Here is a 25094-nt window from a genome sequence, read left to right on the forward strand (position 1 = left end):
TTGCCTCCCTCGGTCGACTGTATTTTTTTTTTAAAAATGGTTTCTTTATTTTTATTTTATGTACATGGTGTTTTGCCTGAAGTATGTGTGTGTGAGTATATTGTGTCCCCTGGACCTGAGTGAAGACAGTTGTGGTTGCTGGGAATTGAACCCTGGTCCTCTGGAAGAACAATCAGTGCTCTTAACCGCTGAGCCACCTCTCCAGCCCCTGTCTTCTGTATTTTGACAGATTAAGGCAGAATATATAGCATGAAGTAATTGCCAAATTGTGAACAAACTATGGAGAGGTTCAAGTGACAGGGACTAATGCCTCCTGCCAGGGCCATGTGAATGAGTTCAGAAACAGATCAGACTTGATGACAGGCACTGTGGCTGACAGCTTGGGCCTCCTGAGAAGCCCTGAGTCAGAGGCACCTAGCTAAGCTATTCCCGCATTCCTCAACCTTCAAATCTGTGAGATAATAAACACACTCTTTCCAATGGCTAAATGGTAGAGTAATTTGATACACAGCAACAGATAATGCAGGCAGTTTCTCATGGTTAAGATAAGCATTTTGTCTTTTATAATAAGATTTAACCTGTGGACAATGTTCTGGGGGTCGAGGGATAGCTGTGCTCAACCATTCTAGTCATAGAACAAGCTGGTTTGCCACGGAGCAGGCATAGCTCAGAGAAAAACCATTCACTGTTGTCTAGGGGGTCAGCCTCCAGCAGCACGGGGCTCTGAAAGGAATCCCTGGCATCGGCGCAAGCTAAGACCTTTTCTGTTTGAGGGGCGTTAGGGAACAGACATTTACACACTCTCTTGGTGCTTTCCTTTTTTATTCAGCAGCCTCTTCTGATAGACTGGCTTGGCTTTTTTGGCTTAGAGGGGTTAACAGTCATACAAAAGCATATTTATAGATGGTTACATAAAGTGTTTCCTTATACCAAGGTTCCCATCCTTAAGTTTCATGTCTTACTGAACGGGAGCATCACAAGCCTCCATGACTCTAGTCCTTCATTATGGATCGTGTGCAATACACAGTAATACAAGAGCCCAGGTGTGCCTGAGGTGTCTTGTGACCAAAGTCATGGTAGGCTGCAAGCCCTCCTCAACAAGGCCATCGTTGTTTTCCACAAGGATTCTTCAGTGGTCAAGGTCCTTCTAAAAACATCTGGCCATTCTAATTTCTATTCTATACAATGATTTTGCTAAATTCCTACGTAGTACAAGTACATGTTTTTCATTTCCTTTGCATGAAAAAAATGGAGTCATCCCAATATCCCATATACACTTCTGTCTATGTAATTATTGTAGATTAATAGAACATGAGCAGACAGGAAGCATCTCTTCATAACCAACTCCCTTGCTGGCAGGCTGCACACTGGGCTACCACGAAAGTATCAACCTTCTACGGACTATCTAGGAAGTTAATCTTACTAGGAATCCTAAAGAAATCACAAACCTAGACTTTTGTACATAAAAGACAACCAGTCTGCTGTAGTTTAGATCTTTAGAGTATATATCCATCTGTCGCTAGTTTCTTGTATCAGGAAATTGAGGGCAGGAATGGGTACAAGGAGTTAATATCTTTTTTATTTGTCATGGGAAAAATGTTTATTTTGAAATTATTTTAGTTTAGAAATACAAAACCTCTTGGGGAGGGAAAAAGGAAAGAAAAACACAAAGTATACAGGCAACTTTTTACTTCATAAGCTTCTCACACCCTCATTTGCTCCTAGTTCCCGCGAAGAGAACGCATTCAGCCACCCACAATAATGTTATTAATAGGGATATGGATCAGTTTCACAAAGAAGCCAATGAATCCCATGATAGCAAATCCTATGGCTGTGGCTTCTGGAATTCTTTTCTGTCGGGCTTGGTGCATCTTTTAACCAGCCGAATTGAGTCCTTTACGAACTGCCGACTTGGCTCAACAAACTGCATTACCTGCTCCATGACTGATTGCGAGACGGTGGCTTGAGGAGGCAAAGACACATAGCTTAGGAGAGGACTCGGAGTTAATATCTTTTAAGCATTAAGAGAATTAGGACCAGTCTGGCTCATGGAGAATTCAATTGTCCTCCTATTTATTAACCTAGGCCGTGATTTAAAACAGTTCCTAGATGAAACTCGCAGGCCTTAGCTGTAAAACATATACTATATATATATATAGTATACTATATAATATAATATATATATCTCCTTGTATATATTTTTCTTCATCAAAGTGCTGTATGAGCTAACATTATTATCAGTTAGATGGTACAGCTTAGGAATAAAGTCATTTTCATAATAACTCACAGGTAAAAATGCCCAGTAGAATGGGATGTTCCCATGGGATAAACACATTACTTTACAGGCAATGGGGACCCACACCCAATTCAGCCATGCCAGAAAAGGATAGCAATAGCAAATATGTGAAGGGCACAGCAGAAGCAAGAGACATTCTGGGGTCTGTGATCTTGGGGGTCTTGCCTAACCTAGGTGTTGTCTCCTTCCTGGTGGGGCCACACCCTGAAACTCATAATTCATTGTGGAAAGCTTAAATATTATTTATTCAATGAAAGGTATAATAGAGACAAAAATATGTATGAAGAAAAGTAAAAATTTTTGTAAATTCTTTCTTCTTTCTGTCCCATACTATGGCTCCTGACATGAGACAGAAACTCTGAATTTTTGTTTTAACAACATGGTTGGATTTAGAGAAGTACAGAGCTGTTGTCCAACTCCAAAGCTAGCTTTAATTTTTAAGTGAGTCGTGACTATTATTCTAGTTTATGTTTAGAGATTCTTACCCTCAGATGACCTGTCCTCCTAAGTCATAATTCTCTTTGCTTGGTGATCCCATTATCTTTTCCTCCTTAGGCATCTAGATGTCCAGGGTCTCTTGACTTTTTGAAGATGAGTATTTTTCTACAAAGACAAGAACAGAAACCTGCCCCAACCCTTATGAGGATTCCTTACCATCTGATTGTTTGTCACCTCTTTGGTTGAGCTGTCATTTCCCTTTCTCAAGAGATTTCTCTTTTTCAAACTGAATTTTTATTAATTTTGATGGTATCCATAACTTTTCTTTTCCTGTGGAAACAAGAGCGAAACCCCTTCCCCAATGTAGCATATCTCCTGATATCCATTGTAAGGTAAACACATCCTTGAAATACACTGGCTGATTTAATTCAGAAGACTTTTCTATTATCCGTTGTTTCTCTGCTGCTGTTGTTACTTTCTCATTAGCGTTAAGAAGATTCAAGGTCAATAAGGCATTATGTAATCTATTTCTGGGGGTATTTTCCACCCCTTTCTGTTTGTTTAACATATCCTTCATATTTTGATTTTATCTTTCTATAACTTTCTGACCTGTAGGATTGTTTGGTATACCTTTAGTATGCTTTATATTATAATAAGCAAAAAACAGTTTCATTTTTTTTTAGAGAAATATGCTGGATCATTATTTGTCTTTGTTTTTGCAGGTATACCCATGATGGCCATAACTTCTAATAAATGTGTGATTACTGAATCAGCCTTTTCTGAGCTCAAAGCAGTTGCCCATTGAAAACCTGAATAAGTGTCAATGGTGTGATGTACATATTTTAATTTTCCAAAATCTGTAAGTGGAACACATCCATCTACCAGATTTCATTCCTTTGAGTACCCTTTGGGTTAGTCCCTGCAGGTAGCGGTGTTTGGTTATAGAAAGAGCAAGTAGAGCATCTCCTTAGCTTGTTGCCATGCAATAGAAAACTCTTTCTTTAAACCTTTACTATTGACATGTTTCTTATGAAATTCTGAGGTCTTCAACATACTTCCAATCAATAATCAACCAATTTCTGCATTACCTTGTGGTAGAGGACCTGGCAGACCTGTATGGGATCAGATATTTGTTATGTATATGGGACAAAGCCTATCCCTGATTAAATCTTGAACCTGTACGAATAATGAAGTCAATTCTTTCTTTACAATCACCTAGTACCATGAGAATAGCATATATTTCTGCCTTTTGGACAGAATTATAAGAACTTTGTTCCACCTTACTTATATCTTCTGATTTGTAACCCACCTTTCCTGATTTATTTACATCAGTATAGAATGTTTAGGCTCTAGTTATTGGTGTGTCTTGTACAATGTGGTAAAGGATCCAAGTAGTTTTGTTTATGAGGTTAATTTTATCACTTTTGGGAATAATTGCTATTAATCTCTCCTAAAAAAATAGCATAAGCTTTTTTGCCAAAGGTCATTGTCTTCCCATAATTTTTTAATTTCATCAGTAGTAAAAGACACTATAATCTCTGCTGAGTCCATACCTGCTAGTTGACAAAGTCTCAATTTTCCTTTTATAATCAATTCAGAGACTTTTTCCACATAAGTTTTTAATTTTTTACTTGCTTTATGTGGTAAAAAGATCAATTTTAAGATAATATCTTCCCTTTGCATTAAAATTCCTGTAGGGGAAATTCTGGAAGGCAATATGGCTAGAATGCAATTAAGATTTGGATTCACCCTATCCACATGTGCCTTCTGTAATTTTTTTCAATGACAATCAATTCCTTTTCTGTTTTAGCTGTTAATTCCCTGGGACTATTTAAGTCTTAGTCACCATCTAAGGTTTTGTTTAAATGAACTATTAGATCAGGTGTTATTCCAACAGCTGGTTGTAGACTGGAAATATTGCCTAACAATCTTTGAAAGTCATTTAGAGTCCATAATTGGTCTCTCCTAATTTGGGACTTTTGTGCTCTGATTTTCTGTAAACCTATTTTATAACCTAGGTTATCGACAGAATCTTTTTCTATGTTTTTTCTCAGGAGCAATTTGTAATTTCCATTCTGGGAAAATTTTCTTTACTTCTTCAAGCATTCTTTCTAAAGTATCTACATTTGAGTCAGCAAAATATCATTCATGTAATGGCAAATTATAGATTTAGGAATTTTTTTATGTATTATTAGTTCTCAAGAAAGAATGACGATAAAAATCTGAGTCTGAACCCTCCCAGCCTTTCTCTGGCTTGAAAACGATGTCATGACTCCTATATATGCATCTGTCAATGTCTTTCACCAATGACAATGACAACCGTGTAGCCCAGAGGGCCTTCTCTAGAACTGAGCCAATGTAGGTGTCATTAAACCTTTGGTGTTACAATAAGTAAACCTCTTTTAAAAGACCATAGTCTGGGTGTGTTTTCTTATTGTAATGTAAAGTGACTAATACAGGTTCACAATCTAACCCTGTGTCAGACAGAGATTAAGGGGGCTACAGGACATGCCATTCCAAGGTCATTAAAATGGGGAGTAGTCCACAGAATTTACTATATGTGTATGTGTGTGTGCATGAGTGTGCTTGCAGGTCAGTGGTTGATATTGAATGTGTTTTAACCTTTAATCCTACCTTTTAAAAAATATAGTACCTTTATTAATTTTTAGAATCCTACATGCATATAATGTTTTGGCTATAGTCACTCCTCACTCCTTCCCTTAACTCCTCCCAGCTTCTTGGGTTCTTTGTAAGCCTACCAATTACAGTTTGTGCTGCTTATACACTCACGGATATAGGCCAACCACTGGAACTTAGTCAACCTATCAAGATTGGTTCTTCCTCTCTCAGAAGCCATCAGCTGTTAATAGGGGTGGGCCTCATGAGCCTTTCCCCCTCAGTGCTAGAATGTTAATTGGATTAACCTTATAAAGGTCTCATGCAGGCAGTCACAGCTGTTATGACGTCATGAGTACAGCTGCCCGTTCATATCCTGAAGACACTGTTTAGCCCTGGTGCTCCCTGATCTTTGGCTCTGGCCTTCCAAGATGGTCACTCAGACTGATGTGTCAAGATATGCCTCTGTGTCCCTTGTTATTTGAAACAGGGTCTCCCACTGAGCCTGAAAGCCACTGTTAACCAGGTTGGATGGTAGATTCAGGGACCCTCTAGTCTGCACCCCCATCTCAACACATCCCCAAGAACCAGGTTTCCAGGGCCCCCACGCCTGTAAACAACGCCCAGCTTACGTGAGTGCTGGAGATCCAAACTCAGGTCTGTGTGATCAAGCAGCAAATATTTAACTTACTAAGCCATCCCCTCAATCTCAGGAGCCATGGCTTCTTACTCCGACGTTGACATTACTCCGTGTATCTGGTTCTGTTTCGTCATACGAAAGAGGAAATTTAAAGAGTGAAGGCATTTGAAACTTTCCTTACAGAAATCACAAGACTTAGAGAAACCTGTGAATTAAGAAGTTTTGAGACCCGTGGCTAAGTTCACAGCTCAATGACAGGGTACAGTTCTGACCGCCCAAGTGGTTGCACAGAAGCACAGACAGATCCTGTCCAGGATTGTGGGCAGCAGAAGTCCTGGGCGCAGTGTGAGTCACGTCCGGTGTGCAAAAACATGCAAACCGACAGGCTGCATCTTGAGGCTACGGTGGTCTCAGGCCTTCTAGAGCAATCTCCACAGTGTGGAAAGAAAGAAAGCACAGCAAGGAACAGTTGTCTTTTATTGTAGAGCGAATAAGAGAAAGGGGATAGCCAATCCTCATCAAGCTCACCCCTACTTTTCCGGGCTCCAGAAGTTTTCGCTCTTTACTGGGGCATTTTGTGAAACTTCTTTTAGCCCATGCAATAAAAGCCGCATCTAAACAGCTACTCCTCTAGACCACAGAGACTGTAAGCTTGTGTCTACTGGCCTTGGGCAATCTCCTTTGTTTAAACCGCGAGTTGCTGGCCTGCTTTTTTATCGCTGAGTCAGGGACCAGCCTCGGAAACCCCAGCAAACCTCAGCAAACCCTTCTCTGGATCCGGTCTTATAGCCAGGAAGCATGGCTCACTGGGATAGAACAGGAGCGCCCCCGTGTGTCTAATGTGATTACTGTAGGCTCCTCTTTGTTTTGGGTGACTGGGATTGGCTCAGTTTTGTAACTAGGAAAGCAGGGAAGTGGGGCCCAAGAGAGTCTGTGGCATCCCGAGTTGATTTCAGTAAGATTTGTTACATCACTCAGGGATCTCCAGAGATACAGAACCAATCGGAGAGTTGCCTAAAGGAAGCGACTCAAGTATATGTGGGTACTAGCAGGTCTGAAATTGGTGGGACTGCCTGGTGGACTGCAATGTAAGCAGCAACTAGGATTACAGGTGGTTGTTTTTTTTTAATTTTTGATTTTTTTTTTTTTTTTTTTTTACTTACTCGCAGATGTCTGTGTTGTGGGTATGTGTATGTGAGTACGGGTGTCTGCAGAGGCCGGAGGCATCGGGTCTGGAACTGGAGTTACAGGCGATCAGTTGTAAACCAGCTGGTATGGATGCTGAGCGTCAAGCTCAGGTACATAAGAACAGAGTTACCTTTCCGGCCCCCGGTGTTATCGTTTTGAAGCAATACCACATTGTAATAAAATGCTTCATGCCAATTGGGTTTTCCCAGTGTCAGTTATGAAGCTACTGAAGAGCAAGCCATTTGATTTTCAGAGCATGAAGGATAAGACAAACTAAAGACTTATGTTAGACAGGTTTTTTTTTTTGTTGTTGTTGTTTTGTTTGTTTTTAAAGAATAGGACTTGGAAAAGCAATGTACTATTTCATGGCTAGTTTGCAGCACCACTTCATTAAGCCTGAAAGGAGGACTCCGCTCATTACTGATCCACCCACGGGCCGCACACATGCACCGTCTTTCTTTGATCTGAAGCTGGTGAATCTGTGTGCGTTCGTTGCTTTCCTCTTTGCTGTGGCCCGATAAGAGAAAGAAAGGATCCCTCCTTTTATTTTGGGTCACTGTCTCAGAGGGTTCAGCCCACCCCATAGCCTCCCAAGCCTGGGTAATGGAGTACGGTGGTGGAGTGGCTCATGGTGGAGGCTGTGAGCTCCTCAATTCTTGGCAGACAGGACACAGGGCAAAGGAGATTTATCAGATTGGAGGCTAGTGGAACTGGAGGCTGGGTAGTCCAACAATGACTGTCTGCACCCTAGAGAGGCACAGAGAATCCAGTTCATAAAGATGGAAACCTCAGAGCAAGAGGTCAATGATGAAGCCCAGTGTGATGCTGAAGACCCCGGGGAAAGTCGAGACCTTAGAAGCTGGAGCTTGCTTGTTTTCCCTTGGTGATGGAAACAGCCATAGACGCCCCCTTCAGAAAAAAAAAAAAAAAAAAAAGGAGCCTTCACATGCTGGCGAACTTCTTCCACTTCTCCATCCCTACCTGCTGGAGAGTGCTGTCCTCAGCCAGGAGGGGTCGTTCTACCTCAGTTACCATCCCACATGTCAATAAAATTCTCCCACAGGCACACTTATTGGCATCTCTATGATGGGGGAACCTCTTTCAGCCAATGGCCTTTGAGGTGCTGGACCAGGTTGGGCGTGGCCTTGGATACCAAAGGCACGCCCCCTGCCATGCCCCTGCTCTCACACCTGGATGCTGAATTCTGTTCCTGTGTTTGTACAGAGGCCTGTGAGAGCCCCCCTAAATAAAGAACTCTTTATTATACCGTATTCGGAGCTAGTGTTGGATTATTTTATTCGAGTTCCTTTGCATCTCTAGTTAAGTGAATCGTTGGGATTCGTGAGATGGGTCGGCAGCTGAAAGTGCTCACCACATCAACCTAAGGATCTGGTTTATCTCTGGAACCCCTAGTGCAAGGAGAGAACAGCCTCCTCCACACGCACGCTATGGCATGAGTGCACCTGCACACACACACACACACACACACACACACACTTACTAATTAATTAAAAGCTTAAAAGTTAGCTATCACACTGTGCAACTTTGCCTTCAGATCTCTTTATGAACTTGATTCCAGTCCTTTTTCTTTGTTTGCTTGATTTTTTTTTCCTGCATGACGTACTCAAAGCCCTGCCACCCTTTTTCAATGCAATGACCTTCCCTAGTTCCCAACATGCATCTTACTGTTTCACCTCACACCCCTTTTTTCATCATGGGAATTATCTGTGGGGTTTCCTGACCATTGCTGTCCGCTCTTAAAAGATTCTGATTACTGACATATATTAATCCTACAGGTTCACGGAATTCACCACACCATCTGTTCATTTATCATTTACTGCTTATGTGTGCCCGCTTCTCTTCTAGTCTCTCTTCCCCTCCCTCTTTATTCTCCTTCTCCTGGTCTTTCCCTCTTCTTTTAAAAACATTTTAGTACCTACATGTTTTAGTTTATTTTCCTGTAGCTGTTCTGATATCAATATCTTGACGAAAGCAGTTTCAAGGAGAAAGGGTGTGCTCGGGTTCATAACTCCAGAGGGTACAGTCCGGTGTGGCAGAAGGTGTGACATCTGGCAGGGGAGGCACAGTGACAGGAACAGGAGCCTGCCTGGTCATATTGCTTCCACACTCAAGAAGCCAAGGGTGAACAGGAAGTGGACTGGACTACAAAGTCTCAGGCCCCGCCCCTAGTGACTTGCTTCCTCCCTCAAGACTCCGCCTTCTTTTTTTTTAATAATATAATATTAGGCTTTAATAATTAAAAGACTTACAGAACCGAGGTTCCCGCGGAGAACAGGAAAACAGAAGGGAAGGCGGGGAGCACACCAGGAATATTTATTAGTAAGAAATATCCTCAGGGGACCACGCCCTACAAGCAAGGTGATTGGCTGGGGGGCTTCCCCTACGTAGAAGGACACGTGTGGACCGGAGCGGCCTTTCTGGAGGGCGTGGCCACCTCTGCTACAACAGCATCCTGGAATGCAGGAGGTAGAGCGGCGCTGAGGCAGTACTGTGGGAAGGGAGGTTGTTCACTGCTAACAAAACCAAGGGCTTCCTCAGCAAAGCGTGCTTCCGGTGGAGCTACTTGGGGTCTTGTCTGGCGCGTTTGGGGCTCTGCTGTTCCTCAGGCAGTGGATCCCTCCTCACCGAGACATTCCTGAGAGAATGCAAGCTGTGCACTTGCTGCAGGCGCAGGGCGAGCTCCGCTCTGCAGGCCCGCTGGACTGTCTCTGCTTTCTTTATGTCCCCGCTCAAGGCAACAGCCAGGGCTCTGGGGTCCTCCTTGGAGACCAGCTCCAAATCCTGATTAGATAAGCACAGCTCTGGGGCAGGCTTCTCCTTCAGCACAGTGAGGATCTGGCTTGTAAGTGCCACTTCGGAAACCATCTCTTTGCTGATGCCCGTGTCCACCGCATCCACGTCTCCACCGAGGGCGGCTTTGGGCTCTTCCTGGTTGGAGAAGATGGCGCCCTCCTTCTCCAAGGCCCGGAGATACAGTTCTAGGAGCTGCTTGGACTGGCGGGCCTCCTCTCTTTGGTCAAGCACTCGCTGGAGCGTGTTCTGGAGCATTTGGACAGTGGCACAGCTTTGGCAAAGCTCCTGAGCCAGTTCTGAACACGGGATGTCAATGAGCACTTGGAGGTCCTCTTCTGAGAGCAGGATGATGCTGGACAGGTCCTCTTTCAGCAGCCTGGCCACATTCTTCCACTTCACCCCGGCTCTGCTGTCTGTTTCGTCGGCATCAAAGGACTCTTGGGAAACCCAGGCTGTTCCTCCATCCGAATTGTTATACGTCCACTTCTCATTACAGGCCAATGCCACAAACTTGGTATTGGAAGGGAGACAAAGGAAGTAGTCGTCATCGTCCACTATTGTACCGTCCTCTGCCAGGACCAGGGTGACTGGTGTCAGGGACTCATCAATGGCCAGTACTTTGCAAGCTTTGCGCCTCAGCTCCTCGAGGCAGGAGGCTGCCACGCCATGCTGATCGCGGTTGTGGTTGCGGCGCAGCAGACACGGCTTGAGAGGCCGGATATCGTCCGGGTCCGAGTCCGGGTCCGGGTTGCTGGCTCCCCGCGACAGCGCCATCCTCCTCAAAGTGCAACCTGATAGACTGGGAAATCGCGGGCAGTTCAGAGCCGCTTTCCAGGTCTCGGGCACCCCTCCTCCCGTGGCCTGTCCGGAGACGTAGTTCTCGCCACAGCAAGTGACTTGAGAGCAAGGCACGCCGGGAGATGTAGTGCTGGCTAATCGCGTGCGTTTCAGGGCACTTCCGGAGTCCTGTGGTTTCTGGGTTCGAAGTTGGGGTCAGGGATTCAGCTCAGGAAAGTGGGCAAGACTCCGCCTTCTAAAGCCTTTGCAACCTGGTCAAACAGCACCGCCAGCCAGCTGGGGACCAAGTGTTCAACCATGTGTGCCCACAGGGGACATTTCTCATTCCACAGCACTACACGATGTGAGAGAAAACAAGTGACACATGCCTTTGTATATGTGAGTTTTCTCAATGTGATGTCTCCCAGCCTTATCAGTTTTATTACAAATGACAGGACTTCATTCTCCTTTTTGACTGAATACTTATTCATTATGGATAAACTAAACTTAATTGTTGACAAAGCACTTCAACTAATTACAAATCTTGGTTAGTATTAAATAGGGTCAAAATAAATATGAACAAATGGGTATCCTTTTAATATTATGAATGTATTTCTTTCAGAGATATACTGAGGGGTTAGATAGCTAGATAAAATGATAGTTCTAATTTTAGCGTTTAGTTTCCCACAGTAGCTACAGTGATTTCTGTCCCCATAATCAGGCTGCAAGGGTTCCATTTCTCCACATCACTACCAGAATCTATCCTTTACTTATAACTGGGGTGAGACAGAATCTTCCTGTGGTCTTGGCTTGCATTCCCTACATGTCCAGCGTGATGGTTAGTCCTCGTTATCACTGCGACTGGATTCAGGATCACCTTGGGGATTGGCAAGGCAGCCACTGTGTCTGTATGAGCATTTCCAGAGAGAGAGAAAATCAAAAGGGGATAACTAAGGGGAGGATAATCAATAACCATATCGGTAATGCCATTTCATGAGCTCAGGGCTCCGAGATAATGAGAGAAAGAAAAGAGAAAGCTGTTTTTATTCTGCTCCCCTTCCCAACAGAGCAGGAACTTGAAGGCAGGAGCTGATGCAGAGGCCATGGGTAGGTGCTGCCTACTGGCCTGCTGCCCATGGCTTGCTCAGCCTGATTTCTTATAGAACCCAGGACCACCAGCCCAGGGATAGTACTACCTATAATAGGCTAAACTCTCCCCCATCAATCACTAATTAAAAAATGGCCACAAAGAGTTTTCTATCTTGTATAACAAAATTATGCGGCCAGCCAGATGAACTGCTTTGGCCTACCATTCCACCTCCTTGCTATGTGGATGGATTCTTTTGAATCTATGATCTAGTGTGAAATTTCCCTTCTGTGAGGTGTTCCTGCCAGGCATTTCAGCACAGGAACTAATACAGCTTCAGGTACTGAACACTTTTTCATGTATTGATTGATTGTTTTTTTTTTTTCCATTCAAAAATTTACACTTCCTCCCCTCCTCCCATTCCCCTCCTGTTCCCCCACTCACCCTCCTCCCTTTCCCTCCCTCCTTAAGAGAGGGCAGAGAAACCTGCCCTGTGGGAAGTCCAAGGCCCTCCCCACTACATCCAGGCCTAGGAAGCTTTGCATCCAAATAGACTAGGGTTCCAAAAAGCCAGTACATGCAGTAGAAACAAGTTCCAGTGCCATCATCATTGTCATTGGCTTCTCAGTCAGCCCCCATTGTCAGCCACTTTCAGAGAGTCCGGTTTGATTGCTTGCTCATTCAGTCCTGGTCCAGCTGGATTTGGTGAGCTCCCATTAGCTCAGGCACACTGTCTCAATGGGTGGATGCACCCCTCGCGGTCCAGACTTCCTTGCTCATCTTCTCCCTCCTTTTGCTCTTCAACTGGACCTTGGGAGCTCAGTCCGTTGCTCTGATGAGGGTCTCTGTCTCTATCTCCATCTGTAGCCGGACAAAGATTCTATGGTGATATTTGAGATAAACATCAGTGTGATAGTGGGGCAAGGCCAGTTCAGGCACCCTCTGTTCTGCTGCCCAAGGACCTATCTGGGAACATCCCCGTGGACACCTGGGATCCCCTCTAGAGCCAAGTCTCTTGCCAACCCTAAAATGGCTCCCTTAATGTAGATATCTTCTTCCCTGCTCCTATATCCGCCCTTCCTCCATCTCCACCCTCTCACTCCCCCAAGCTCACTCCAGTCTGCTCTCTGACTTTGGTTATATTTCTTGGTTTGAAATTGTTTACATTTGTTTATCTAATTTGTGTTCTTGTATGTGTGCTTGTGCACATGCCACAGCACATGTGTGGAGGTCAGAGGACAACTTGCAGGAGTTGGTTCTCTCCTTCTTTCACATGTGTTCTGGAGACAGCTGAAGTCATCAAGCTTGATGATGTCAAGATCCTGTACCTGCTCGGCCATCTTGTCCATCTGAACTAATTTTTCATTATTGAGGGGTTTTGTTTCTTCGTTTTTTGAGACAAGGTTTCTCTGCAGTTTTTGGAGCCTATACTGGATCTAGCTCTTGTAGACCAGGCTGGCCTCGAACTCACAGAGATTTGCCTGCCTCTGCCTTCCGAGAGCCGGGATTAAAGGCGTGTACCACCACTGCCCAGCTTTGTATATTCTTGCTATATGAAATAAGTAGCTAACTCAGATAAGGTTCTCTGTGTAGATTTAGCTGTCCTGGAACTCACTAAGCAGACAGCTGGCCATGAGCTCACAGAGATCCAACTGCTTCTCTCCCCATGGATGGTATTAAAGGCTTGGACTACTATGCCTGGCCAGAAGGTTTTTTTATTTTTATTTTTTTAATTTTTATTTATTTTTTATTTAAACAATGTAAATGATGGGTGATGTGGGAGTGATTTCTTTCTAATCTGTTGCTTTCATTGGTTAATTAATAAAGAAACTGCCTAGGCCCATTTGATAGGCCAACCCTTAGGTGGGTGGAGTAGACAGAACAGAATGCTGGGAGAAAGAAGCCAAGTCAGGCAGTCACCATGATTCTGATTCTCCCACTCCAGACAGATGCATGTTAAGATCTTTCCTGGTAAGCCAGCTCATGGTGCTACAAAGAATATTAAAAATGGGTTAGATCAATATGTAAGAGCTAGCCAATAATAGGCTAAAACTAATGGGCCAGGCAGTGTTTAAAAGAATACAGTTTCCGTGTAATTATTTCGGGTAAAGCTAGCCGGGTGGCGGGAAGCAGCCCGCAGGCCGCTCCTCACAACAGTTGGAGAGCATTTGTCAACCAATTATCTTTAAGAGGTGGGACCAAGTTAGGGTGTGGCTTTCTGGAACCCAGGAAAAAACTGTGCATGGCCCAGGTGTGCTCTCTCTGTGGTTCCCATGCTGAGCTTGGACTTCTTGTTCCTGTTTCATGAGTTTTCCCCTTATAATAAATAAAAATAAAATTGTTTTATCTTTTAGCTAGCCTGGTTATTTCCTAAATTTAGCTAACTTCAGCAGTTGGTGCTCCAACTTCAACATGGGGCTCGGATCTCCAGTGGCTATAGCCAGCTGCTGTCAGGCCCCACGTGGTGCATTATGGGTATAGGATTCCCACATGGTGATCCTGAGTAGCCACTAGCTGCAGTCATGTCTTGGAGCCACTCCTTGGCCACTGGCAACTGCATGGCTGGCTTCTGGATACAGCTTTCCCATGCCACAGAAACTCAGGTGGGACATAGGCTTCTCCAGGTGTCTCTGGCATTGCTGCCTTGCTATTCTTGTGCTTGTGCGGCTGCTGACCAGTCAGGGACCTCTGCAGAGCGCACAGTCTGTGATTTATACTGAATAACTGTTTTTAATTTGAGCATAGAAGATATTCACCACCCCACATCAGACAAAGGTCTGATCTCCAAAATATATAAAGAACTCAAGAAACTGAACATGAAAATTCTAATTAACCCAATTAAAAAATGGGGTACTGAAATGAAAAGAGAATTCTCATGAGACGAAGTTCAAATGGCCAAAAGACACTTAAGGTCTTGTTCAACCTCCTTAGCGATCAGGGAAATGCAAATCAAAACAACTTTGAGATACCATCTTTCAGTATTTAATGCTAAAATCAGGTTCAAGCCAGCCACGTGTCCACAAGTGTGTCACGACACCTACTGGCAGGTAACAGTTATTGCACCTACTCCAACTCCAACTCAACCACAGGTTAAGATTTATAATTTTAAATATAAATTATAAATTTATAATTAAAAGGGCAAGATGATGGACAGTTTAACAATACAAGCATTCAATAGCTTTTTTTGCTTATACCATGTATGACATTATGCATGGTTTATGTGATTTCCCTCCTACATTCCTCTATTTGACTCTGGGGATTAGCTTTGTCCTTCATATTTTCTCCTTAAAAACATTGTTAATAATAGGGCCAAGAATGAGGCACTTTTAGAAATGATACAGTCTTTACAGACTGATAATGACCAATTGAAAGGGAAATTCAGCACTCTGGAAAAGGATAGAACCAATTTGACAAACAAAACCCAAAAAGGGATAATTTGAGTTCTTCCTTTCCAGCATTTTGCCTTTTATTTACTTAGTTCCTAAGTGCTTGGGTAGCATCTTTAGTGACACAATGAACAGAAGTGGTGAGTCTTGACACAGTCTCCTCTTTCCTTACCCTAGAGGAAGTGCGCTCAGCGTTGCCCAGGCAGAGACAGGTGGGTCCCTGGGACCCAAGTGTCAGCGAGTCTAGCTTGCTTAGTGAGTTCCTGGCCAGAGGGGAGAGGGGAGGCGACTCTCTTTCTTAAAAGAATAAAGCAAAGGAAGGTGGAGAGAGAGATGACTTGGCTATTCTGACATTCATTGCTCTTGCAGAGGAATCAGTTATGATTCCCAGCGCTCGTACGGCGACTCATTACCATTGACAACTCTAGTTCCAAGTATCTGGATCTGATCTGTCTTCTGGCCTCAATGGGCTCCTGAGCACATGTGATACGCAGATATACACCCAGGCACACATAAAACTAAATAAGTACTAAAGAAGTAAACAAACAAACAAACAAACAAACAAACAAGATGAATGTCACCCGAGGTGAAACAGTACCCAAGGAGTACCTCTGGCCTCCACATACACACATTCACACACACACACACACAAACACACATACACACACACACACAAACACGCGCGCGCACGCACATGCCCTACTAGAAAGATAATTGACTATGAATTAAAATAAAAGAAGAAAGAGAACAAAATGAATGTGTTGTGCTTGGGAGTGATCACTTAGAAGACATTAATTCAACCAGGCAGTGGTGGCATATGCCTTTAATCTCAGCACTCTGGAGGCAGAGGCAGGCGGATCTCTGTAAGTTCGAGACCAGCCTGGTCTACAAGAGCTAATTCCAGGACAGACTCTAAAGCTACAGAGAAACCCTGTCTCCAAAAACCAAAAGAAAATAAAGAAAAAAGAGAAAAGACATTCCTATGTCCTGTAGAGGGCAGTATTTCTCCTTGCCTAAAAGTTTTCACTCTTGCAAATATACTGACAAGGCAAAGCAGTTCCATCCAAGAAGAATAGAGAATTTAAAAACCGCCTGGGTTCAGTGTTGATAGCAAATGCCCACTGGAAAAGAGATGTCCTTGAAACCTGCAGCTGTTTCCTCGACTCGTTCTTTAGCAGTTAGGGGCTAACACTAGGATTTCACGTTCAAAAGGAGAGAGAATGAACAGAGGAAAGATGAGACGGCAATAGTTCCCAACAACTCTCCATGTGAGCACTAGATGTGTGCATCAAGAAACTGAGGAACAGTGGACTCTAGGCTACCCCCAGGACTTATTCTTAGCTCAGTCCCCATTGCAGACGTAGCCTACTCAATATTCTTTGTGCATCCATTTATTTGTCAGGTCAGACCTGGCACTATGTTTCTGACCTTGCACTTCACCTTGTGGTCTCCATGATCCTGGATCTTGCCTTGGTATCTCAAGCCACCTCAGAGGCCTGGTTGAACTCCATGGTCCCACAGTCTGTCCTGTGTGTTTCCGGCCGCCCTTCAACTGTGTTTCTTAACATCTCACTATTGCAGGAGCTCTTGACATTTCTATCTCTATCTATCTATCTATCTATCTATCTATCTATCTATCTATCTATCTATCTATCTTCTATCTATCATCTGTCTGTGTCTATCTATTATCTATTTATCTCTCTGTCTGTCTTTATCTATCATCTATCTATCTATCTATCTATCTATCTATCTATCTATCTATCTACCTATTATCTATCATCTATCTGTCTATCATCTATCTATTTATCTGTCATCTATCATCTATCTATCTATCTATCTATCTATCTATCTATCTATCTATCTATCTATCTATCTATCTTCTACCTGTCATCTATCTGTAGATACAGTTACTGTGTGTTGTATAATATATGCTGTGAGAGTTAGCATTAGCAGTGAATACTGGAGTACAAGCGATCTGGAGAGATGTCCCTATCTGTTGCTGCACCTTGCCTCCATGGTCCTCTTATCTTTATGGCCTGCTTTCTGGTATCCATGGTCCTGTATCTCACCTCTATACCCTCTATTATGAATTTATCTAGGGAGACATATTTAACCCTTAACAGCTTTCATATGCAGCTCCATGGTTAAGAGCACTTGCTGTTCTTCCGGAAGACTTGAGTCCAGTCTCTGGAACCCACTAGGTCAGCTCGCTGCCACATGTAAGTCCAGTTCCAGGAGATCTGACGTCTTTTCCTGGATGTCCTTAACACTGAACTCATGTGCATACACTTACCCAAACAGGTATTTTTATTTTGAAAGATTAGAACCCATGTTTATTTATAAGGAGCACTGGGACTGCTTGGAAAACCACAGCCAAGATGACTGATGTAATTTGTGAATGATTTGCTATTCAGTAACTCCTAACATTGGGGAGGACATGCTCCATTTCTGGCATGGCATGACCCACATCACAGGGCATGGTGCTTCATCTGTTTTCCTCTTGAAATAGCAAAATAAAGGGAATCAAATTCTTACAGAGAAACCCTCTGTGAAAAATAAGGGTCACGTGAAAGGGGAAATGGGGCCAGTTTATGGTTAACCACAGTCAATTACTCTTGCGAGGACATGCTAATGAATTTCTAATGAGGTATGTTTAGTTAGTCCTTAATAGCTTCATGCACAGAAACCCATTTGTGAGTCCACAGAAGATTGTTATATCTCCCAACTTCCTCTCTCTCTTTCCCACCAGCTCAGGAGACAATGTCCTCGGACAACAATCCAGAAATAGAATGTAGGGAGAGAAATTCTACAAAATGATTCTTAACAAGTTTAAAATTTCAGCAGAGGCAGTGAAGAAGAGATCCTAGTGAATTTCTTGCTTACTGTTCATGAGGGCTAGAACCCTTAAGCTGGAGGGGTCTGTGAAAGCTACCCTGTCCGTGCATTCTTGCTAAGGAAAAGAAAAGAAAAGAAAAATTCAAGTCTTGCTGGGAGAGAGATATGTAGAGCAGGAGACCCGTGGGATCTAGTGGAAGGAATAGTCGCGTCAGAATTCAGCTCTTTAAATGCCATTCTCTTGATTCACTTCCTAAATGACTTACAGGGAGTTTTTGCTGTTGTTGTTGCTTCTACTTCAGTCACAAGCTTTACTATCTTTCCTATGGTTTAGGTAGTGGTCACTGTAGTGTAGTGGTGAGATACAGATGGATGCTCAGCACCTCATGGACCTGTTGGGTCAATGTGCTCCCCGATTTCACCATAGGACCATTTTCTATGCATTGGTTTCTGTGCTGAGACCTGTCTCTGGGACATGGTCCAATCAACAATAAGAATCTCTCTCCTGTTTTATAAGGAAAGTTTTCTTTACTGTAGCCCACAGGGCAGTAACATCTTGAGATGCTTTTTACATGGCTCTACAAAGGTATTCCTTGGCCTCCGAAGCTTTGTGTGTGTTTGTGTGGGTGAATGTGTGTGTGTACACCAGAGGTTAACCTCAAGTGTTGTCTTCAGAAGCCCTTGTTTTTTTCAGTCAGGGTCTCTGACTGGTCTGGAGTTCCCCTATTCTGCAAGGTTGACATGCCAGTTAGATTGCAATTATATACCACCAAATCTATTGTGTGTTTGTGTGTGTGTGTGCATGTGTGTAGTTTCTGGGACTCAAACTCAGGTCCTCATGCTTGTATGGCAGAAATGACTAGGACTCCTGATTGAAAGTCCCCAGTCAGAGCCCAGTTCTCTGCAGATGTTTCTCATTCCTGCCATAGACATTTTCAATAGCATGGGGCAGACAACAGTTACTTCTGTTGGAAACGGGTGCAATGTTTCTAATATCCTTAGCTGTCTGCTGTTCCCTTTCTCCCTGTCACAGAATGAGGGTGTCACTTTGTCTCAGGACAAGGAGTTATAGAGGAAATTTCAAATAAACATTCAGGAGCCTGGGACAAGGAAGTTGTCTTCTGTTGTGGAATATCACTTTAACTTTGTAAAGATGTGTTACATTTATGTTTAACTGTGTGAAGGCGTGTTACATTTGTTTCTAGCACCTTTGTTAACAATGTAAAGATGTGTTACATTCTTTTTGTTTTGCCTGGGTAAGGCACCTAATTGGTCTAATAAAAAGCTGAACAGCCTATAACTATGTGGGAGAGGGATAGGCAGGGCTAGTGAACAGAGGATAAATAGGAGAAATACAGGCTTGGGGGAAAGAGAAAAAAAGAAGGGGAGAACTAGGGAGAAAGAGAGGGACATGCCCTGGGCCAGAAGTCAGGCAGCCACCAGTCAGCTAGCCAGTCATGAGAAGCAGTGAAAGTAAAATATACAGAAAGAAAGAAAGGAAAAAGCTTGGAAGCAAAACATAAAGAGAAATGGGTTAAGTTATAAGAGCTAGTGGGACTAGCATAAGATAAGGCTAAGATTTCATAACTGATAAGAAGTCTCTCTCTCATGATTTGGGAGGTGGCTGGTGGCCCCAAAGAAAAAGCCTGGTACATTTGGTATTCCAATGTGGGGCCCATATTTCCACATAAGGCCTGAGATAGCTGAAAAAAAATCAGTACGTTAAATAGAAACAAAAAGTAAGTAAAAACACGTGCCACAGTGCAGGGCACCAGCTTCCTAGAGCTGTGGCAGTTAGACACAGTTCTCAGCTGAAGATAGCTCTTGCGAGGTTCGGGGAATAAAGCTTGGCTTTCGTGGACCCCGGCTGGGTGGAGTCAGCTGCCAATACTGCCAATGCAAAGTGGTTTAGCAGTCTAAAGTTTGGCTCATGCATCAGAGAATGCTGCAAGTGCACAGTTGCAGACACTTAGTAAATTAGGTTCAGATGGAAAAAACATCTAAACAGGTTCCAGTGTGTTTAAAAATGTATATAGATTTAAGAAATAAAAGAAAGGGTTTTTTCTTTTATTTCTTAAATCTATATACATTTATATACATTTTAGACAGTCATAGAAAAGTAGTTTAAAAACAATAAAGTCTTCAAAGAAAGAGTAAAGTAATATAAAAATAATAAGCCACATGAAGATGAAAAATACACAGGGCATCTGGATCCTGTACGGTATTGTGTTGGCTTTGAATTCTTCTGAATGCTGCCGAGTGAATGACAGCTGCTGAGAGACCTGTGATTGTAAAAGCAACTGCTGAATTAAATCAGGCTAGATACTTTAGGGACGGATTAACTTTAAATTGGAAGTCAGAAAATGTACTGTGTTGGGGAAAAGATTATGCTTTTGTTTCATGACTTGGGAGCTGGCTGGTGGCCCAAGAGAAAAAGCCTAGTGCATTTGTATTACAATGTGGGACCCAAATTTTCACAAAAGGCTGTGTATTCATTCAAGACTGATAGATACTAGCTTTGATTGGGGGAGACTCCCTGAAAATCCTGGCTACAGACATAAAGAAATAAACCTAGAAAAACTACAAGACATGTGATGTATATTTTACCTGTTCAAACTTAAATCAAAAAGAAATTGTCTTTGGCTGGATTATGTACAGTGCCCAGTCCACACATGTGTTAATGCAGATTACTATGTTACCTATGAAAGTTTGTGTGTTTTCAAAGCAAGGGGAGCAGACACCAATGAAAATGGGTGGCCTAGGTGGTCCAGCCTCTCAGAGTGGTTCTGCTGCAGTTTTCTCAGTTCTGCATCCAGAACATCTTCAAGGATGCTGATGGAGATGGTCCAGCCTCATAGACTATTCTAACTCAGGTTTCAGATAAACCTTGTGCTTTCCCATTTCACAGATATTGGATAACAAATGTTATAATTAGTTTTTCCAGCACTTGACTATTATCTCAATTATTTTAGGGTTTTCTAAAGATGTCATCACCCACAGACAACAGGAAGCAGTCTAGAGAACATAACACCTACATTCCCCAGAGGTGGTATGGGTGATTTTTGGTCACTTGGTGGGTTAAAGATGTTTGTCATCATTTAAAGATGATATAGTAATATAGGATAAAAAGATAATTATTAACCTCAAATATTTTACATTGGTATGGATTTTGGTAAATTCATACAAGTTTAAAGTTATTTTTGTTATAACATACTATATATATATGCTTCTACTCTTATTTAAGGGATTTTTTGTATATTAATATTAAGGTTATTTTTGTTATAATATACTGTATGTATGTCTCTACCTTTATTTAAAGAATTTTTGCATGTTTATAGAAAATTGAAGGTTATTTTTGTTATAATATACTGTATATATGTTTATGTTATGCCCAGATCTGCAAAGTCCCCCAAAAGCCAACAAGGAGACTGAGTTGCGTATATAAAAGCAAAGAGCAGGGGAGATTGTTCGAGTCAGTACCATGAGCCATAATTCCCAAGCCTTCTTGAGCACCAATGCCGGACTTCCCCCAAGCTATGAGACAATCAAAGAGGAGTATGGGGTAACTGAGCTGGGGGAATCCCACAACTCAGCTGTGGTGAGAACCACCGTGATCAACATGCCCAGAGAGGTCTCTGTGCCTGACCATGTGGTCTGGTCCCTGTTCAATGCACTCTTCTTGAACGTCTGTTGCCTGGGTTTCATTGCCTATGCCTACTCTGTGAAGTCCAGGGACAGGAAGATGGTGGGTGATATGATTGGAGCCCAGGCCTACGCCTCCACTGCCAAGTGCCTGAATATCAGCTCCCTGATCTTCAGCATCCTAATGGTTATTATCTGCATCATTATTGTCTCCACCACCTCTGTGGCTGTCTTTCAAGCCTTTTCACAGAGAATGCCGCATTCTGGATTCTAGTCCTGCCCCGCGCGCCACAGTCCACAGCTGCCCGTCCCGTGACCCTTCCTTTACCCTACGCGTAGGCAAATGTTACCTTCCTGCATCTGTCCACAGTGGATTCAATAAAGTGCACATGACGGAAAAAAAAAAAAAAGCAAAGAGCATTTATTTTATGCAAGTTTGCAAACTCGGTCTCCCAATAAGTTTAACATATCAGAATAATTGGAGAGCCCCAAGCTCAGTTAGAGTTGGTTTTTATAGTAGTAAAGGTGGGGTGAGGAGTTTCTGAGGTTCAAAACCCCCTGATTGGCTGACATTTGTCTAGGGGTGTCCTGGTGAGTGTGCTGGCAGGTGATCTTATCTACAATGGTTGAACCTTGGGTGACTGTCTAGGAGGCCAGATGCCTGTCATTTCTATATTTTTGGAAGTGGCCTGCACTGTACTTCCTGTTTACTCAGGTAATGTATTCTTCTGGGGCTTTTGATGCAATTGAAGACTAGATAGTAATAGTGATGGTTTTCTTGCGTTATGATAAAAGGTAAATTAGGTACAAAACTTTGGACTCACCTAGATAGGTTTAATAATGAAGAATTTTCTCTAAAGTTGCAAATACAAAGGACTGGATATTGTAAATTTAATTCTTACTTGATAATTGTTCTTATTATATATAGTCTTACTATGTTAAAGTTAAATCCCTTCCTTTTTTATTTAGACAAAAGGGGGAAATGTTGTGGAATATCACGTTAGCTATGTAAAAATGTGTTACATTTGTTTATGCTGCCTTTGTTGACAATGTAAAGTGTGTTACATTTGATTCACCTTCCCTGCCTAAGATACCTGATTGGTCTAATAAAAAAGCTGAATAGTCAATATTTAGGCAAGAAAGGGATAGACAGAGCTGCTGGGAAGAAAGAATAAATAGGAGGAGAAATCTAGGTTTGGGATAGAGAGAGAGAAGAAAGGGAGGATGAGAAAGAAAGGAACATGCCCTGTGCCAGAAACCAGGCAGTCACCAGCCAGCCAGACATGGAAGCAGTGAAAGTAAGATTTACAGAAGGAAAGAAAGGTAAAAAGCCCTGAGACAAAGCACAGATGAAGAGAAACAGGTTAAGTTATAAGGAATAGTGGGAGAAGCATATGACAAGACTGAACATTCATAACTAATAAGAAGTCTCTGTGTCATGAATTGGGAGCTGGCTGATAGCACTAAAGAAAAACCCTGGTACAGTGTTCCTTCCCAGAGTCCATTTCAACAAATGAAAGGACATGTGAGAATGAACCAATATGATTTTTATTATAGCTGCTTTCTTTTTTTTTCTCTATTTAATTCAAGAAAGCTCTGGAATGGAAGGTTCATCGCAATTCTTTGAGTGTAGAAAGAAACTGATATTTATGGGACTCATTAACCTGGGTCTCTTTTTTTCTTAACGTAGATACTGACTTAGGCCAAGAAGGAGGCTGAGGGACAGGTATTGTGGAACATGCCTTTAATTTCAGTTCTTGGTAGGTAGAAACAGGAGGATTTCTGTGAGCTCAAGGGCAGCCTGGTCTATACAGTGAGTACCAGGTCATCCAGAACTCCTTGTCGGACCCTGTCTCAAAACGGGGGGGGGGGGGGGGGGGATGTCAGATAATGAAAGATTTTGCAGGCCAGACTCAATACCCTCTCCGGGTCTAGATTAGATGCTACAAGAAGCAAAAAGGATTTTTTTCCCTCTGACTATCTGAGGGCAGATGAACAAACTCTCTTACTCCGTACTTCTTCATGCCAGTTTCTTTATTATTCTGCCACGCTGTAAAGTTTCAAGTTTATATACACACAAACAAAAGCAAGTCTCTGGTAACTTCAAAATTTCAGAGCTAGAATTTTTCAGGGTCATAAGGCAGATAAAAGCCTAGAATGATGCCTAGGCAGCATTAACAGGCAAAAATAAATAGATAAATAAAAATTAAAAAAAGCTGATTTAGGAGGCTTTAAATTCTAAGAAGGGAGAAGGAGAGTTTGTGCAAGATGCTACATTCATAGGTTAAAATCCTATATCAATAAACCAAGGTGAGGGTGGGTATAAAGCATTTCTAAGGTTAGATGGATAGATGGTGTTTAAACATTTCAAAGACCTACAGAATATTAGAGTTAATATGTTTAATAACCTATTACTTTTTATGACAATGAGACAAATCAGCTTCTGACAGAACCAACTTGCTTCAAAAGAGAATGATGGGCATCAAAGAACCTCCATATGGAGTTTGCTTTCTTTAAGCAAAAGCCTTAGTTGCTGGCAGTATACTGTCCAGAGAACATTATGAAGAAGAACGATGGAGTTTAGAGTCATGAGCAGACACAGAGAGAAGCAAGATGGGCATGCCATACTGAGAAAAGATACCAAGTCACGTGGCAAAGTGTAGCTAAGAAATATGGGTTAACTTAAAATGTAAGAGTTAGCTAGTGATAAGCCTGAGCTATTGAATGAGCATTTATGATTAATATTAAATCTCTGAGTGGTTATTTAGTAGTAGGCTTGGGGGCAGGGACAAAAATCTCTGCCTATAATCATCCTTAACTATAGAAGGGTAATGTGTATCGAAATTCTTTAGAACATAGGTTAGAGGGATGTTAGTCTTGCTAGTATTATTATCCATATTGTCCTTCATTTATTCACCCCAAGTCAAAAATAAACAAGTTAATACAGAAAGTACAGAAGACAGAAAGAGGACAGTAAAAATTAAACCAAAGGAAAAACATATAAAGACAAGACGGACAGGACATAAAACCAGATCAAGGACCTCAGGTGAGTGGTGAGATGTCTCACTTTTTGCCATGGACAGGAGAATATTGAAGTCCTGTTGAACCCCCTACACATCCCAGATAGGAACCCCCACAAAACAGAACCAGATTACATCTCACCAGGAGGCCTCCATAGATGTTTGCTGCTTTTCTCAGCACAAAAGTTCACCTTGGTACTCTGAGACCTGAAGGTGCCTCAGAGCCTGTATCTCAAGGCACATACCTCCTGAGGCAACCCCTCAGTCCTCTGGGGTGCTGGAGTGATGTTTCAGGCTTAGAATTTGAGTGGGTGGTCTGAATCTTGCTGGGGCCTCCAGAAAATGTTAATACCAC

The 25094-nt window shown here is 42.6% G+C and overlaps 2 protein-coding genes and 1 pseudogene across 2 annotated transcripts; 1 reads left to right on the forward strand and 2 right to left on the reverse strand.

Moving 5' to 3' along the window:
* Nucleotides 1-886: 886 nt before the first annotated feature.
* Nucleotides 887-4817, reverse strand: LOC130877855 (protein transport protein Sec61 subunit gamma-like; annotated as a pseudogene).
* Nucleotides 4818-9495: 4678 nt separating this feature from the next.
* On the reverse strand, nucleotides 9496-11166 carry LOC130878584 (DNA fragmentation factor subunit alpha-like). The gene has a single exon (XM_057776614.1). It carries the CDS (start codon nucleotides 10764-10766, stop codon nucleotides 9759-9761), a length of 1008 nt encoding a protein of 335 aa, XP_057632597.1. The 5' UTR covers nucleotides 10767-11166; the 3' UTR covers nucleotides 9496-9758.
* Nucleotides 11167-21540: 10374 nt separating this feature from the next.
* LOC130878297 (interferon-induced transmembrane protein 2-like) lies at nucleotides 21541-22108 on the forward strand. The gene has a single exon (XM_057776188.1). It carries the CDS (start codon nucleotides 21559-21561, stop codon nucleotides 21991-21993), a length of 435 nt encoding a protein of 144 aa, XP_057632171.1. The 5' UTR covers nucleotides 21541-21558; the 3' UTR covers nucleotides 21994-22108.
* Nucleotides 22109-25094: the final 2986 nt, after the last annotated feature.

The sequence above is a fragment of the Chionomys nivalis genome, chromosome 7 (genome assembly GCF_950005125.1).
Source record: "Chionomys nivalis chromosome 7, mChiNiv1.1, whole genome shotgun sequence".
Taxonomy (NCBI): Eukaryota; Metazoa; Chordata; class Mammalia; order Rodentia; family Cricetidae; genus Chionomys; species Chionomys nivalis.